The sequence below is a fragment of the Pieris rapae genome, chromosome 5, assembly GCF_905147795.1.
Source record: "Pieris rapae chromosome 5, ilPieRapa1.1, whole genome shotgun sequence".
NCBI lineage: Eukaryota > Metazoa > Arthropoda > Insecta > Lepidoptera > Pieridae > Pieris > Pieris rapae.
The window spans coordinates 9,905,643-9,918,943 of record NC_059513.1 but is presented as its reverse complement, the minus strand read 5'-3'; the positions used below and the strand labels follow the sequence as shown (position 1 = coordinate 9,918,943).

At 31.0% G+C, this 13,301-nt stretch overlaps 3 protein-coding genes across 3 annotated transcripts; 1 reads left to right on the top strand and 2 right to left on the bottom strand.

Moving 5' to 3' along the window:
• Window positions 1-470: 470 nt before the first annotated feature.
• LOC111003552 lies at window positions 471-4,094 on the bottom strand. Its single transcript, XM_022274132.2, has 5 exons — window positions 4,013-4,094; window positions 3,487-3,607; window positions 2,424-2,644; window positions 1,135-1,242; window positions 471-645 (listed from the first exon to the last, which is right to left on the bottom strand). The coding sequence occupies exons 1-5, from the start codon at window positions 4,018-4,020 to the stop codon at window positions 471-473; spliced, it is 633 nt and encodes a 210-aa protein (XP_022129824.2). The 5' UTR covers window positions 4,021-4,094.
• Window positions 4,095-5,166: 1,072 nt separating this feature from the next.
• Window positions 5,167-7,926, bottom strand: LOC111003602. The gene is made up of 5 exons (XM_022274207.2): window positions 7,765-7,926; window positions 7,432-7,555; window positions 6,537-6,757; window positions 5,932-6,039; window positions 5,167-5,466 (listed from the first exon to the last, which is right to left on the bottom strand). The coding sequence occupies exons 1-5, from the start codon at window positions 7,770-7,772 to the stop codon at window positions 5,292-5,294; spliced, it is 636 nt and encodes a 211-aa protein (XP_022129899.2). The 5' UTR covers window positions 7,773-7,926; the 3' UTR covers window positions 5,167-5,291.
• An 818-nt stretch (window positions 7,927-8,744) lies between these two features.
• LOC111003553 lies at window positions 8,745-13,224 on the top strand. The gene is made up of 4 exons (XM_022274133.2): window positions 8,745-9,126; window positions 10,065-10,288; window positions 12,475-12,591; window positions 13,001-13,224. Exons 1-4 carry the CDS (start codon window positions 8,971-8,973, stop codon window positions 13,146-13,148), a joined length of 645 nt encoding a protein of 214 aa, XP_022129825.2. The 5' UTR covers window positions 8,745-8,970; the 3' UTR covers window positions 13,149-13,224.
• The last annotated feature ends 77 nt before the right edge of the window (window positions 13,225-13,301 follow it).

Genomic DNA, 13,301 nt, shown 5'->3' with positions numbered 1-13,301 from the left:
ATTCGAGTTATTTTTTTTTATATTACTGTAATAGGGTTAGCAGTTATAATAAAAATGTTTAAATTAAAAGAAAATTATAACTATGTTGCCATGAGTTATCAAGTCAGCCCTATACCTCATGTGCTCTGTTATTCAAAAAGAGGTTTGCCAAGATAAACGGTCCTTGTTCAAGTAAAGGATTAAAATTATTCAGATAAGTTAAAAACCTCCAATGACTAGTAATTTGTCTGAACACAGCAAATTGTACGATTTTTATCTCTTTCGGTCAAATAGTACATTACGCTATGACGGAAAGAGTGAGATGATAAACTAAATCAAAGATTTTCCTAATTGTAACACACACACATAACATGACATGACTTAATGAAAACTAATGCCTATAACTAAGATAATGAGCTTTTAGCTGATAATATACAAAACTCAGTGTTAAACAAAAAAATTAAACAAAGTTATTTTTACTGTCTTTTATTTTATTCATCTGTCAGCATTGATATCAGATCTAAAACGCTCCTGGCTTCAGGACAGTTGTTGTATATGTAGGAGCATTCAAACATCTGTCTTCCAGCTGTGGCCGCGTCTATATAAGAAGCCATATCATCTTTCCATGTAGAATCTTCTACAAGTAAGTTTTTTCCGTAATCTGGCCTGAAAATAGTACTTCAAACAATCTACCGATAGCAAAACTTCAAGCTAAAGTAACGGAAACTGGCGCCCTCTGCACTTTTTGGTTTCAGATTTTAGGTAACCTGAGGTGACGTAGGGTAAGAAAGACAGCACTGGAAAGAACTGGCAGAACTGCAAGAACCTTTGATTTAAATAGAGTTATTGAGTTGAATAAAATTAATTACAGTTTATTTAATAAATAGCTACAGTAATTTTTGATGTCTAAATAAATAACACGCTAGTTAGAAATTTATAAAAATTTGTTAAAACTAAGTCCATAATAATTATTCCTAACACATAATTAATAATTATTATAATTTGCTCTTCGCAACGTTAAGTTTGCCTCGATAAATGGATAATGCAACAAATTATATTAAAATTTTCAAAGAAAGGAAACTGTACAAGTTCCATTACAATAATCTTGCCCTCTCTCAATTTGTAGTTCAAATTAAAATATTTTCAAATACATACGTGAGTAACACGTGAATGATTTCACCAAATAGACCATCATCGCTTACTGAGAACTGGGCAGCTTCGCAAATTGCACGTTGAACACAATCCTGGCCACTCAGTCCTTTCCTAGAAACATTTTTGTACTTAAAAATACTTTACTGAGGAAAACTCGTGAACTAATGTTAAGCATAGCTGCGAACAAACTGTTGAACTGTTCAATGTAATGCATATATACTTTCTTAAAAACTCATATTGTTTTTTAGAATATTATCGGATTAGAGCATTACGCATAATATATTTAATCAATTACCGTCTTAAATTCGCAATATTCGCTCTTTTGACAAATTCAAAAAGGCATTAAAGATGCATGTTAGAGTTAACTAGCAGACTAAAATTGAGATGGCTAATGGCGACGTGTATCTCGCTCGTATATACATATAAATTTTCTCATGTAAATAAAATAAATTTTTGTCATGAGAAATAAATTTCTATAAACATTATATTTCTGTGTTTGACTCAATGTCACTTCGCATACAGTAGGCATAAATGCATAAAAATCCGTTGCGATTTTAAATTTAGAAGGTAAGTTCTAAATTTAAATTAAAAGATAAGAAGTGTAGACGTATCGAAATAGAATTATTTTCACTGCAATAAATTACCCGTGTTGCAATCGCTTTTTGATTTTCGATTTTCCGCAAAATTTAGGAAATTTCTCAAGAGACCCATTACGTATGGTAAACCGCCGGCTCGACCGCAACGAATAGGATAATTTATATTCATTTCTGGATTTAACTCAGTTTCTATGAAACCTCGAATATTCCTCAAAACTGGAGCAAAATTTTAAACCTAGCTTAAGCATATAATTAAAAATAAATAAAGTTCTTTATATAAAAATACGTTCATAAAATGTTTAACTTGTTCACACGATAAATGAAATATAAAAATATCGTAAGATCTGCTGTGCAGCAACGGACTTTCTGTCCAAATGCGCATTTTTAACACTCGCTCATACCGTGAAGGAAATTCGTGAGAACTGGCATGCCTTGAATCCGAAAAACTTGACGATATGCCAGGTACAGAAACCTGATCACCGACTTGTCTATTTGTCTATTAGAAAAAAACAAATGCAGAAGTCAGACCTTAAAATATTGTATACACGAATATTTTTAATTTAACTTAAAATATAACAAAATTTTCCTTTACTTAGTTTAACATTAAATACAAAACGATCGTATTTTTAATCAATACGATATACCCGGCTCAACCACTCTTTTCAGGATAAAACTGTGTGAAAAATCATTACTTACATTTCTAACATATCAGCAAAAGAGTTATAAAACACAAGTCGTTCATCATATCTCGAAGACCAGTCTGCTTCTCTTTCTTCTCTCGATACATCTTTTATAATATAGTATTTAGAGAGTTGGGATATATTTTGAAACTGCATGTATTGGTATTGAAAGTTCAAAAGGAAAGCTAAGTTAACGTGATCCTTGGTAGGTATTGGTGTAGTCAACCCAAGGATAAGCTGTAAAATTTAAAATATTATGAAACTGGAACGGAGAAAACGAGAGCGCTAATAAAATTATTGATAAGATAACTTTCGTATAATCTATGTATGAAAATTATAGAATCCTGCCTACATTAACTTCTTCTTACTAGTTATGATAGCAATAAAACTTGTCAGTTCGAGTTCTTTAGTGAAACATAATTCGACACAAAATATTATTAAAATAAAGAATTAAGTACCTGGATGATTTTTTTTATAAACTGTGTTTTTTGGAAATTATATTTAAGTACGAATTACATACGAATAAAATGATGAAATATGAATAGTATAGAATATATATGCTGGTATAGCTTTGGTGTTGTTGTGTCGTTAAAGCAATTTAAAAAAATAGTATTATTATTCGCCGATAGATGTCAGGAAGAGTCATTTTTCAGTTCAAATTAGGACTGCTCAAACGCCACCTTTTTGTTATTTTTCTTCCAATAAAAAAGTAAGTTTATGTTTAAGTTGATAAAACACTGATAAAATTCTAGAAATGATTCCCAGCTAGATCGATTTATCGCTCCCAAACCCCCCGTACACTAAATTTCATAAAAATTATAAAGAGTCATAAAAATTACAAGAATTGCTCGTTTAAATATATAAGATTAACGCAATCAGAATGAAATTGAGATTCTATAATTGACATTCCACGTTGACATGAATCTCAATTTCATTAAAACATATTGTATTATTTTAGGGAACTTATACACCGATGACAATGATGAAAAGGTAGATCAAAGGTAGACCAGTTTCATAAATTGAATTATTCAAATTAATACATATAAATGATGTTCTTGTCGTAGGAATAATAAAATTACCTTATAAATCGCTCCATATGGGTATACTAGAGGTAATGCGTTTATTTGTCGTTTGGTTCTATCTTCGCTTTCTTCGTCTGCCATAATCCCAAGAATTATAATTACAAATAAGAATGAATAACTGAAAAGATAAATTCAGTTATTTATGTTGTTATGTTATGTATTATGTTAAAAATTAGTAAATAGAAGGAAAAAAAATTAGTTGTAGCAGCATTTCCTGTATTGGGCCACAAATTCGTTCGAACCCCAATACTATTTATTATATTTATATGAAATATATTATAATAATACATAAGTTGTGACTTGCGATTAATTTCTCCGGCGTCTTGTTATATTTACTCTTTCTCTTTGGATAATGATTTCACTGCAGCATTCTTCTTTAATTAATAAAAACATTAATAAAATATACTCGTTTTAAACTTTTTTATAAACATAATCCATAATAATAATTGTCCAATTTGGTGATGTCCACGAGCGTTAAAATATGAGGATTCAATTTTATTCATAAAATTTAAGTAATACGTACCTTTTCATGATTTATTCTTTCAAGGATTTCTACTAAATACACGACTTGTTCACGTGTAAAACAAACTTATTAATGGCGAGACAGACGGGTGAATATTCTGTGCCGGAGACAAAACATTGTATGTAAACATTGTTATGTACTTAGCTTTTTCAAGTAATATTCGTTTTTTTTCACTCTAAATATCACTTTGAGTTAAAAATACGTGTATAACTCAACTACCAGTTAAATAATAATTGTTGTGTCACGTGAAGTTTAAAATCTAAGCATTATTTTAATATGAGGTCATATGTGACTTAGTTGTTTTTAATACTTTAAATATAACTCCAATAACATAAGTTTGGTTGGAGTTATTAAACGTCAATTGTCGAAGAGACAATTTTTGTTACTTGATTTCATAACTCACACGCCTAAAACTATAAGCATATTCAAAATGAAAAAAATATCGTAAAAAAAATGTTGAAAATATTGATACATTTTACCATAATCTTCTAACTTACTGTAAATTTATTAATCATGCTGTTAGTGAGGTTTTGTTTTCTATATATTTTTAATTATTATCATTATATTTTTTGTGGTGGCTTGTTTAATGTTTTCCCTTGCTTGCTTGCTTATGTTCTCATATAATTTATGTGTATGTGTAAAAAATTGTGACGTCACATTTTCTTGTTTAATTTTATCCATACATGTAGTTTAAGACCTTCTAAATTATCTCATATTTTACCAATATGCAAAGTTAAAACCATGTTCATAAATGATCCAGCTTAAATAGATTTCTTCATTTATAGCTTGGAGCGTTTGCTTCCAATCTCCCCGGTTTCTTTCTCTCATGCCTCATTACAACGCTTTTACAACTTTATAATTAAGAAAACTTGAATTAAGTCACAAAATTTAATATCGTTTTTTCGGGAAATTCAAAAGGTTTCGAAACTGGAATTCGGGTCGAGGTTCTGGTATAGAATAGATAATTCTAATTACGGTAGTCCGTCAGTATGATATAAAAATGTAGTGCAAGAGAACTAAACATGAATCGAATTTACCAATACTATTGCACGTATAATTATACTATATTATAAGTATAGCAAACAGTACATAAACATTGGGTTTGATTAGCTATCGATAGTAAAAACGAGACCTAACAATATTTTAAATAAAATTAAAATATTTATACCAAACCACTTAACTTATTCGGTTTCACGATATTGTAAAACTTCAATGGAGTATTATACTTTATAAATGTGATCGATATTTGAATGAACCGGCGTATGCATATACAAAAACCTCATTTTACATTAAGGACGGATATAAATTCTAAAATGCCTTCTCCCTCTGGACATTTGTTATACAAGAAGGCACAATTATACATCTGTCTTCCTGCTACACTTGCGTCTATATAGGGCTCCATTGTTTCCTTCCATTGGGGGTCTTCATCAAAATCGGTCACTCCAAAATCGGGTCTGTAAAAATATTTACAAATTACGCGTATTACAAATTATCAAAAATGTTTTGATACTTTTAACTCCACCTCATGTCTGTTTGGTAGGAAACTCAATAACTACTTTATCACCGTACAATCTATAAATGAATCTTAGAATTTGAAACTGTGTGGCCCAGTGTGTGTAAAAAACTTTCAAACCTTAGGTTATGTATGTGGGTGTAGTTTGGTGTATTTATCTGTTTTGTTCTTGAGTATGGTAAGCTGGGCCATTTCATCTACAGTTTCGAGAGCGTTGTTAATTGCCGCTACATAGTTTTTTTTCATAAAAATATCAAGGATCTCAGACCACTGGCAAGGCACAGCAAGTGACAGCAGCATCACATATATCAACGTCACAAACGCCACATACCATCGGAATATCGGTGAACGGAATATTTTAACAAAAAGAAAACTTTAAAGAAGCCTTAAGTCAACCAGCACTCACGTTAACAATATATGCACCACTTCTCCAAATAGACCATCGTCTTCTACAGGATGCTGTGCAGCTTCACATAATGCACGATATACGCATTGCTCACCATTAAAACCCTTCCTGAAATAATTGAAGAATAAATAAATATTTGCCTAAGCAGTAATGTAAATTATAGGAATAGGTTTTTACTACACTCGCGTTCAGCGTTATTTTGTTAGTCTTTCAAATAAAAACAATATGTAATTTCTAACCCTTGGAGTTTAATCCAACGCCCAAATGATATTCAATCTACCAGAATGTGAGTTTACATACATGAGAAAGCAAGATATTAGAGGTCACGGGAACAAGTAACGAAGGCAGCAACATATAATGTTTTTTTTTTATGTTACAGGAGGCAGGCGAGTAGGAGGCTCACCTGATGTTAAGTGACATCGCCGCCCATGGACACTCGCACTGCCAGAAGGCTCGCAAGCGCACTGCCGGCCTTGCTAAGAATGGTTAAGAAAGGAAGGTAGGCAAGTTAAGTATTATTCTCAGGTAAGTGACATTTTTTGTCATTTTTGAAAAAGAAAGCCTTAAAACCTAAGGAAACATCCGAATTATACAAAGATACTCACGAATCTAGCGCCTCAATAGCTGACTGATAAAATACAAGTCTTTCATCTCTCCTTACAACAAGATCCGCATCTCTTTCTTCTCTACTAATTTCTTTAATAAAATAGTACCTCGATAGTTCAGATATATTCGCATATTGTACGTACTGGTATTGAAAACTGACCACCAAATTTATGGGGATCTTATCACTATTTGGTATAGGAGCCGAAAATCCCATAACAAGCTGAAAAACATAAAACACGTGTTAGAACCACAATTTAAGAATATTTACATGCCAAGCTATGCGAGAAATTGTCAATTGCACAAGATTGTTGTATTTCAGGAAATGCCCAGCTTTTCATGATTTATGATACTACCTATGACATCATACCATTCCATGTATGCAGGTTCTTATATCTCAGGTATTGAACGAATAGTTAGTAATTTTGTATAATTTCTTTAACACATTAAGTGATTTTTTCTCGGATCCGAGTGGAGCGGGGCAAAGTAGCGGTGCCCACTTGGATTCACGTGAGCGTCCCAATCATTTTTTTTCCATCCCTAGCTCTCGGACCCGAGTTTTCGGCTCCCAATGTGCTGTATGCTGACCACTCGGACCACAAAAATGTTTTTATTTTAGTAAAAATAATAATATATGTATATTAAAAAATATGTAGGTATACATATTTTCAAACATTCATATTTACTTCATCAAAATTCGCCATAAAAAGTTTTGGGATCCGGCTTTATATGTGAGGTGGTTTTGAGACATAGTTTTGAAGAAACTAGCAAGTAGATACAGTTTATGTTAGACTACCACCTTTAAATGGTAAATGAGTAAGATTAAAGTATTATTAATTTAAAAAAAATATCACTTTTCCAAGGCTACAATCAGGTCACAACATATAAAATTTTTACCTTATATGTTCCTCCATATGGGTAGACGAGTGGCAATGAGTTGACTTGTCTCTTTATCCTTGATTCCCCGAAATCTTCGGCATAGACTTCATGCAAAAGTATTATAAAACTAGCCAGCACGTAACTAAAATATAGTTTTCGTATGTTACTAGAGATTTGGTGAGTGATTTTAATGTAATAAATTCGCGTTTATTCTCGTTAAAGAATTTTGTATGGTACTCGTAAAGAAAAGACATTACAAGAAACTTTTTTGTGATTCAACACATTTTTGTGATTCACCAAAACAATAAATTTAAAATACTATTACAATTACATTTCTTCAATGTGACCTACCTTTTCATGGTTATATAATTTAATGCCTTCTGAACTTGATATATTTAAGTTAAGGTACAGTCGAACTTTAAAGGGAAAGGGCTTGTTCACATAAATGGTGTCTCAATAAACATTTTGTATGTTTCAAAATAATTTGTATAATTTTATATCTTTACTTTTTTAATGTCTAACTAATGCGAAAAACGTATCGTAATAAATTCAAAATGTTAAATAGTTTGTATGTTGTAAATTCAAATCATAAAATCACGATCTTAATATCATTATATTTTTTAGATCAAGAACTTTATAATCTGGTCTAAATAAGAGCTATTTTTCTATAACAACTGTCTCTCAGCAGTTACTATCTTTTTTCTGAATATTCGAAGGTACACAAGTAAATTTACTTACTACTAGCCAAGTAATGACTAATCGTTTTCTCTTCAAGGTTATTAAAGTAAATAATATTTTATAAAATATTTTTATAAAACATATGATACCCATTGAGCCCATCCATCCAGTCGCTTCTCTCACTCTTTAAAATATTTTTAAAGAGTGAGAGAAGCGACTGGATTTTCTTATAATAATTAAAGAGTATTTATAATTTTCTTGTTTATTATTTTATGATTCTATAAAGGTATGTGTATATTGGCAAGCTATCAATCAATCTATAAAAGGAAGGAACTTAAATCTGACAATGCTAAGGCCCTACGTTATGAACCAGTTCAATATCATAACTCTTTTGACATTAACTTCAATACGAACCCTAACCAAATAAAATTTCTATATATTTATACACACATATATAATATAATTTAATAATGACACGCAAATTTTTTGCCCGACAGTAATGACAGAAAATAACACCTCTTTGTCTCTTTCGTAATTGTAAAAATAAATAATAATTTACGAAAATCGTTATGAACATAGCCTATGTCCCTTGCACTAATTTCTATATCCAATATCACGATTTGAGTTCGATAACATGCATGACTTATTAGAGTAGTTCACACTATCGTGCAAAGTGGATTTTCCATTCTAACAAATCCTAAAAGATTCGTTAAACTCTTTTTCTAGAAACCACTTGTGACCAATACCCTTGTAACAAACAAAGTGACCAATTGCAATCACAAACTGTGCACATGAATGCTTTAATACTTTTTAAGTATTTGAAATTAAAATAATTTTATTTTAATATTTTAAGTGAAAACTGCTAACTTTATATAAATTATGGACTTAAAAAAAATTCTGAATATCATTGCTATAAATGTTTTATTCGGTTTCATATTAATTGTTTCCATTAATAGTATTAAAGTGGATTATGATGAAGATGTGTTTAGTAGAAGCCGCCGTCAGCTTCTATATCCAAACTCTTCGGTACTTCAGGTTAGTTATAAATTAAAATAACTATCTTATATTTCACTTAGGAAGAATATAATGTATGTAGAGCGAGTATATTCTCTATTTCTTAGATATTTAAATTGGTTTTATTTAAAGTGATTAATCTTCTAAGCTTAACGAGAAGTGTGGGCCTAGTGGCTTCAGTGTGCGACTCTCATACCTGAGGTCGTAGGTTCGATTCCCGGCTTTGCACCAATGGACTTTATTTCTATGTGCGCATTTACATTTGCTCGAACGGTGAAGGAAAACATCGAGAGGAAACTGACATGTCTTAGACCCAAAAAGCCGACGACGTGTGTCAGGCACGGGAGGCTGATCACCTACATACCTATTAGATTTAAAAATGATCATGAAACAGATTCAGAAATCTGAGGCCAAGAGCTAAAGAGGTTGTAGCGCCACTGATTTATTCTTTATTTTGAGTCTTCTAAGCTTACTAATAAAAATATAACAATAATTAAATCACCTTTTATTGAATCAAGGACCGGGGCGAGCGAACAATTAATTAATAATGAAAAATTATGTAAATATTACTAAAATACACATTGGAAAAAAGTTGTTTCTTAAATCAATTATGCCTTTTTTTAGCCTTCATCCATTATTTATGTAAATAATATTATTAGCTATTTCTAATATGTTTATAAAAATGTCAACCAAAAATCTTTCTTTAATAATTGAATAGAAAACCAACACACTGCGCTTCTGTAATGTCTCGTCTATTTTATAAACACTTTACCTCCTCAAAGGATGTATTTCGCTTCCTTGATCGAATTTACCTTCGATGTGGAACATTTTGTATCAACCTCTGAACAAACTGCACTCGAGACAAGCTCGTATGTAGTGTCACGAACCAAAATTCAACCAGAGAACTTTAGGCCTTACATCTATAGGTTAACGTTTATAATTCTTTAAAACATTTTCAGGTCAATGCTGGGGTTGGCACACCTACGCCGATAAAGACCATCAACGTAAATTGGGCGTTTCAGGCGAACTTTCAGTTACCCTGGAATCGTAGTCAGATACCTATAGATATATTGGAGGCAAACAACGCTTATGTGGGCTCGGCTAGGAAGAAACGACGTGATGGCTACGAGAGCGATGCTAAACTCTACCATTTTTATAAATACGTCGAAGATGTTCTAACCGGGTAAGTTTAATAAGCAAGCCGCTAGCAGTTCCACTATAAAAGAACATATATCTTATATATAAAATTCTCGTGTCGCGGTGTGGTTACTCATCTATTACTTAACTCCTCCGAAACGGCTTGACCGATTCTCATGAAATTTTGTGTGCATATTGGGTATGTCTGAGAATCGGACAACATCTATTTTTCATCCCCCTAAATGTTAAGGGTAGTCCACCCCTAAGTATTTCTTTTTTAAATTTTTAGATACATTTTTATTTTTTTATCAACTGTATCAGCAGCATTAAAAAATACATACAACCCTAAATTTTTAACCCTCTACGATCAACCCCTATTTTTTATAATAAATAATATACAAGGCAAAACGACGTTTGCCAGGTCAGCTAGTAATATAATATAATGCGAAATTCGAACCCTAATTAAAATTTTCATATAATAATAATATAGGTATCAACACTTCAGAAAATTATATAAAAAATTACGTACTGTATTGTGAGTTTTATGAATCTATGAACCTATCTTTTTATCTTGAGGTAGGTAATAACTATTAATTCAGTGCATCACTTTATTTGTAACAAAACAATGTATGTCCAGGAATAAAAGGAGTACCTTTTAAATGTGTAATGTGAGTGTGGTGTAAAAGTAACTGGCCCTGGCTAAGCAATATGGTGGAGCAGACGTGTTTTACGTGTTTTTCTGACAGAGACCACAATTTAGTGCGACTCTTAGACGTAAAAAAAAATAATAGTAGAAAAGATATAATTCAAAATAAACAGTGTAAGTCTTGAAAGATTTGTGTGTAAATGTAAATAAAAAAAGAAATGTTCCTAAAACTACTGTAAATAAATATTTTTGGGCGGATTAAAAACTAGCTTTCGTGGGATATTCATTGAGTAATTATAAAATAATAAAATTATTGCGACGAAATTTTCATTTTAGTTATAATCTCTGATGAATACTCGGTATTCAGAAGACCTTGAAATACGGTTAACAATGTTTAGTCAAATGTTCGGAACAATATTTTCGGCGTTCGAAAAAGCGGCGAAAAGTTATCAACATTCTTACATTCTGACAATCCGATACGTCCTGCAGGAAACAATTTTCACATAAATTGGTTTCGTCAATTTCCATTTTGACGATGTCATTCATTATAATTTATCAGTGTTTGCCCAATGGAAGGCGCGTTTACGCATTCAAAAGAGATGGTCAAACAAATTATAGTGTATAAGTCATTTTCCTCGGCGTTATCCAATATTCGAGTTTTTTTAAACTACCTCCGGTGAGACGAGGTAAATTTATGGACGACAAAGGCTAATTTTTTTAGTTGAAAATTGTTTAGAAAACTCATTTATCAAATGATTATTTATAAGTTAGTAGGCCTAGATATATACTATGCAACGATGGCATGCCTGCCGTAATATGGACGGTGATTTGATGTTTCTTATTTAGTGCATGCAGTCTTGACCTGTAAATTGAGTTATACCTACCATTTTTAAAAAAATCAAAATATATCATAATATAACTAATAATAAGTAGTAATAATATAACATATAATAATAATAATAACTCCAATGTGTTGCTGTAATATTTATTTTAAGAAACAACCTTTAGAGTTTGTTATTTTACTTTTATCCTATTTCTTTTTTAACTCAAAATGTTCAAAGAAAAAAATTCTTCGAATTCAAATTTAAACGACAGGCCAAAACATGGCTTTTCCACAGTTTAGCAAACAAATTAAACGAAACATCAGTTTCCTCATAATAGATAATCAATAATCTAAAGAATATAATCTAAGAAATATAATATTTCCGTACTAATGTACCTAATGTGAATGACAATGCAGACGATTGTATAATAGATATAAAACCTAGAGAGACTTGATATAACCAGCTAAATATCTATTGATAATTTCCATTTTTTAAAGTTATTTTATAGTTAACATACACCAGCTTTTTAAGCCAACAGTCGACAAATCATGAGTCTTAATGTTTTACACGCAAATTCGGAAGAACGTCTCTATTTACATGACATTTAAACCTTTTGATTAAAATCATTACATATATTAATATAATTATTGCCTACCTGAAAGAAGCCTTAGTGGATAAAAAACGATTACTTATATTTATAATATAATAAGAAATTTTATGATGAAATGAAAATAGTGACAAATAAGTATATTTTGTTTTTAGTTTTAGTTATAATGGTACAGCCTGCGTGCTAAAAACATTGTGTCAACTGGGAACTGAACCTTTGCACTCATATCATAAAGACGACCTGCTATATGAGCTCGCTACGTTTGTACTCAAGTAAGTTGATATAACTTATTCTGCACTGCGAGCTTCAATCTTCGTCGGCAATCAAAAAGATTTTATTTATGTAGGTGTGTCTAAAAAATCCTGTATAAAAAAATATAAATAACTATGCATGTTCATCTTTCTGCTCTGTGCCTAAACAGTTAAGGGCGTTCTTAATTTTTATGAATTATTGATATTTTTGTTTGTAGATAAAACTAGAATTAAGATAATATTTATTGATTTGTTTAATGAATAGGTTTCGTAATATGAGAATTTTGTTGCGGCAAGATATCAAATATACAGAAAGAAAACATTTTAATTGACAACAAAAATTTGAATTGTTGATAAATCGACTGTTAAGGCCATTCCTTACTGAATTTTTTTATAAAATAACTTTTCTAATCAATGAAAAAATTTTCAGTCCGGAAAATGACATCACTGACATAGAGGAAGAAGAAGCCGCGCCATATATCAAAGCCTACAATGATGGGAAACTGGGTGAAAACTGTTTGAATCACAATTGTCCTCTATCGTTGATTGATATGTTTAGTAAAGTACATGAAGACTGAATGTTTTTAAATTAAAATTTTATTCAAATATTCCGACAGAGCTCCTAATACGTTAACATCTTGCAGTTTGTATAAAAGTAGGTAACATTTATTTACATACAATTATTTATCAATACTTTTTGTACTGCACGTAATAAAATGCAAAAATGGTAT

Excerpts from the sequence above, each read along its gene's own strand:
- LOC111003552 (XM_022274132.2), bottom strand. Across the intron at positions 2,645-3,486 it reads CATATGGAGCGATTTATAAG|CTTATCCTTGGGTTGACTAC; the intron begins GTAATTTTATTA and ends TAAATTTTACAG. Across the intron at positions 646-1,134 it reads ATCATTCACGTGTTACTCAC|GCCAGATTACGGAAAAAACT; the intron begins GTATGTATTTGA and ends TACTATTTTCAG.
- LOC111003602 (XM_022274207.2), bottom strand. Across the intron at positions 6,758-7,431 it reads CATATGGAGGAACATATAAG|CTTGTTATGGGATTTTCGGC; the intron begins GTAAAAATTTTA and ends TATGTTTTTCAG. Across the intron at positions 5,467-5,931 it reads GTGGTGCATATATTGTTAAC|ACCCGATTTTGGAGTGACCG; the intron begins GTGAGTGCTGGT and ends ATATTTTTACAG.
- LOC111003553 (XM_022274133.2), top strand. The coding sequence starts at position 8,971 with ATGGACTTAAAAAAAATTCTGAATATCATTGCTATAAATGTTTTATTC. Across the intron at positions 10,289-12,474 it reads GTCGAAGATGTTCTAACCGG|TTTTAGTTATAATGGTACAG; the intron begins GTAAGTTTAATA and ends TTTTGTTTTTAG. Across the intron at positions 12,592-13,000 it reads CTCGCTACGTTTGTACTCAA|TCCGGAAAATGACATCACTG; the intron begins GTAAGTTGATAT and ends AAAAATTTTCAG.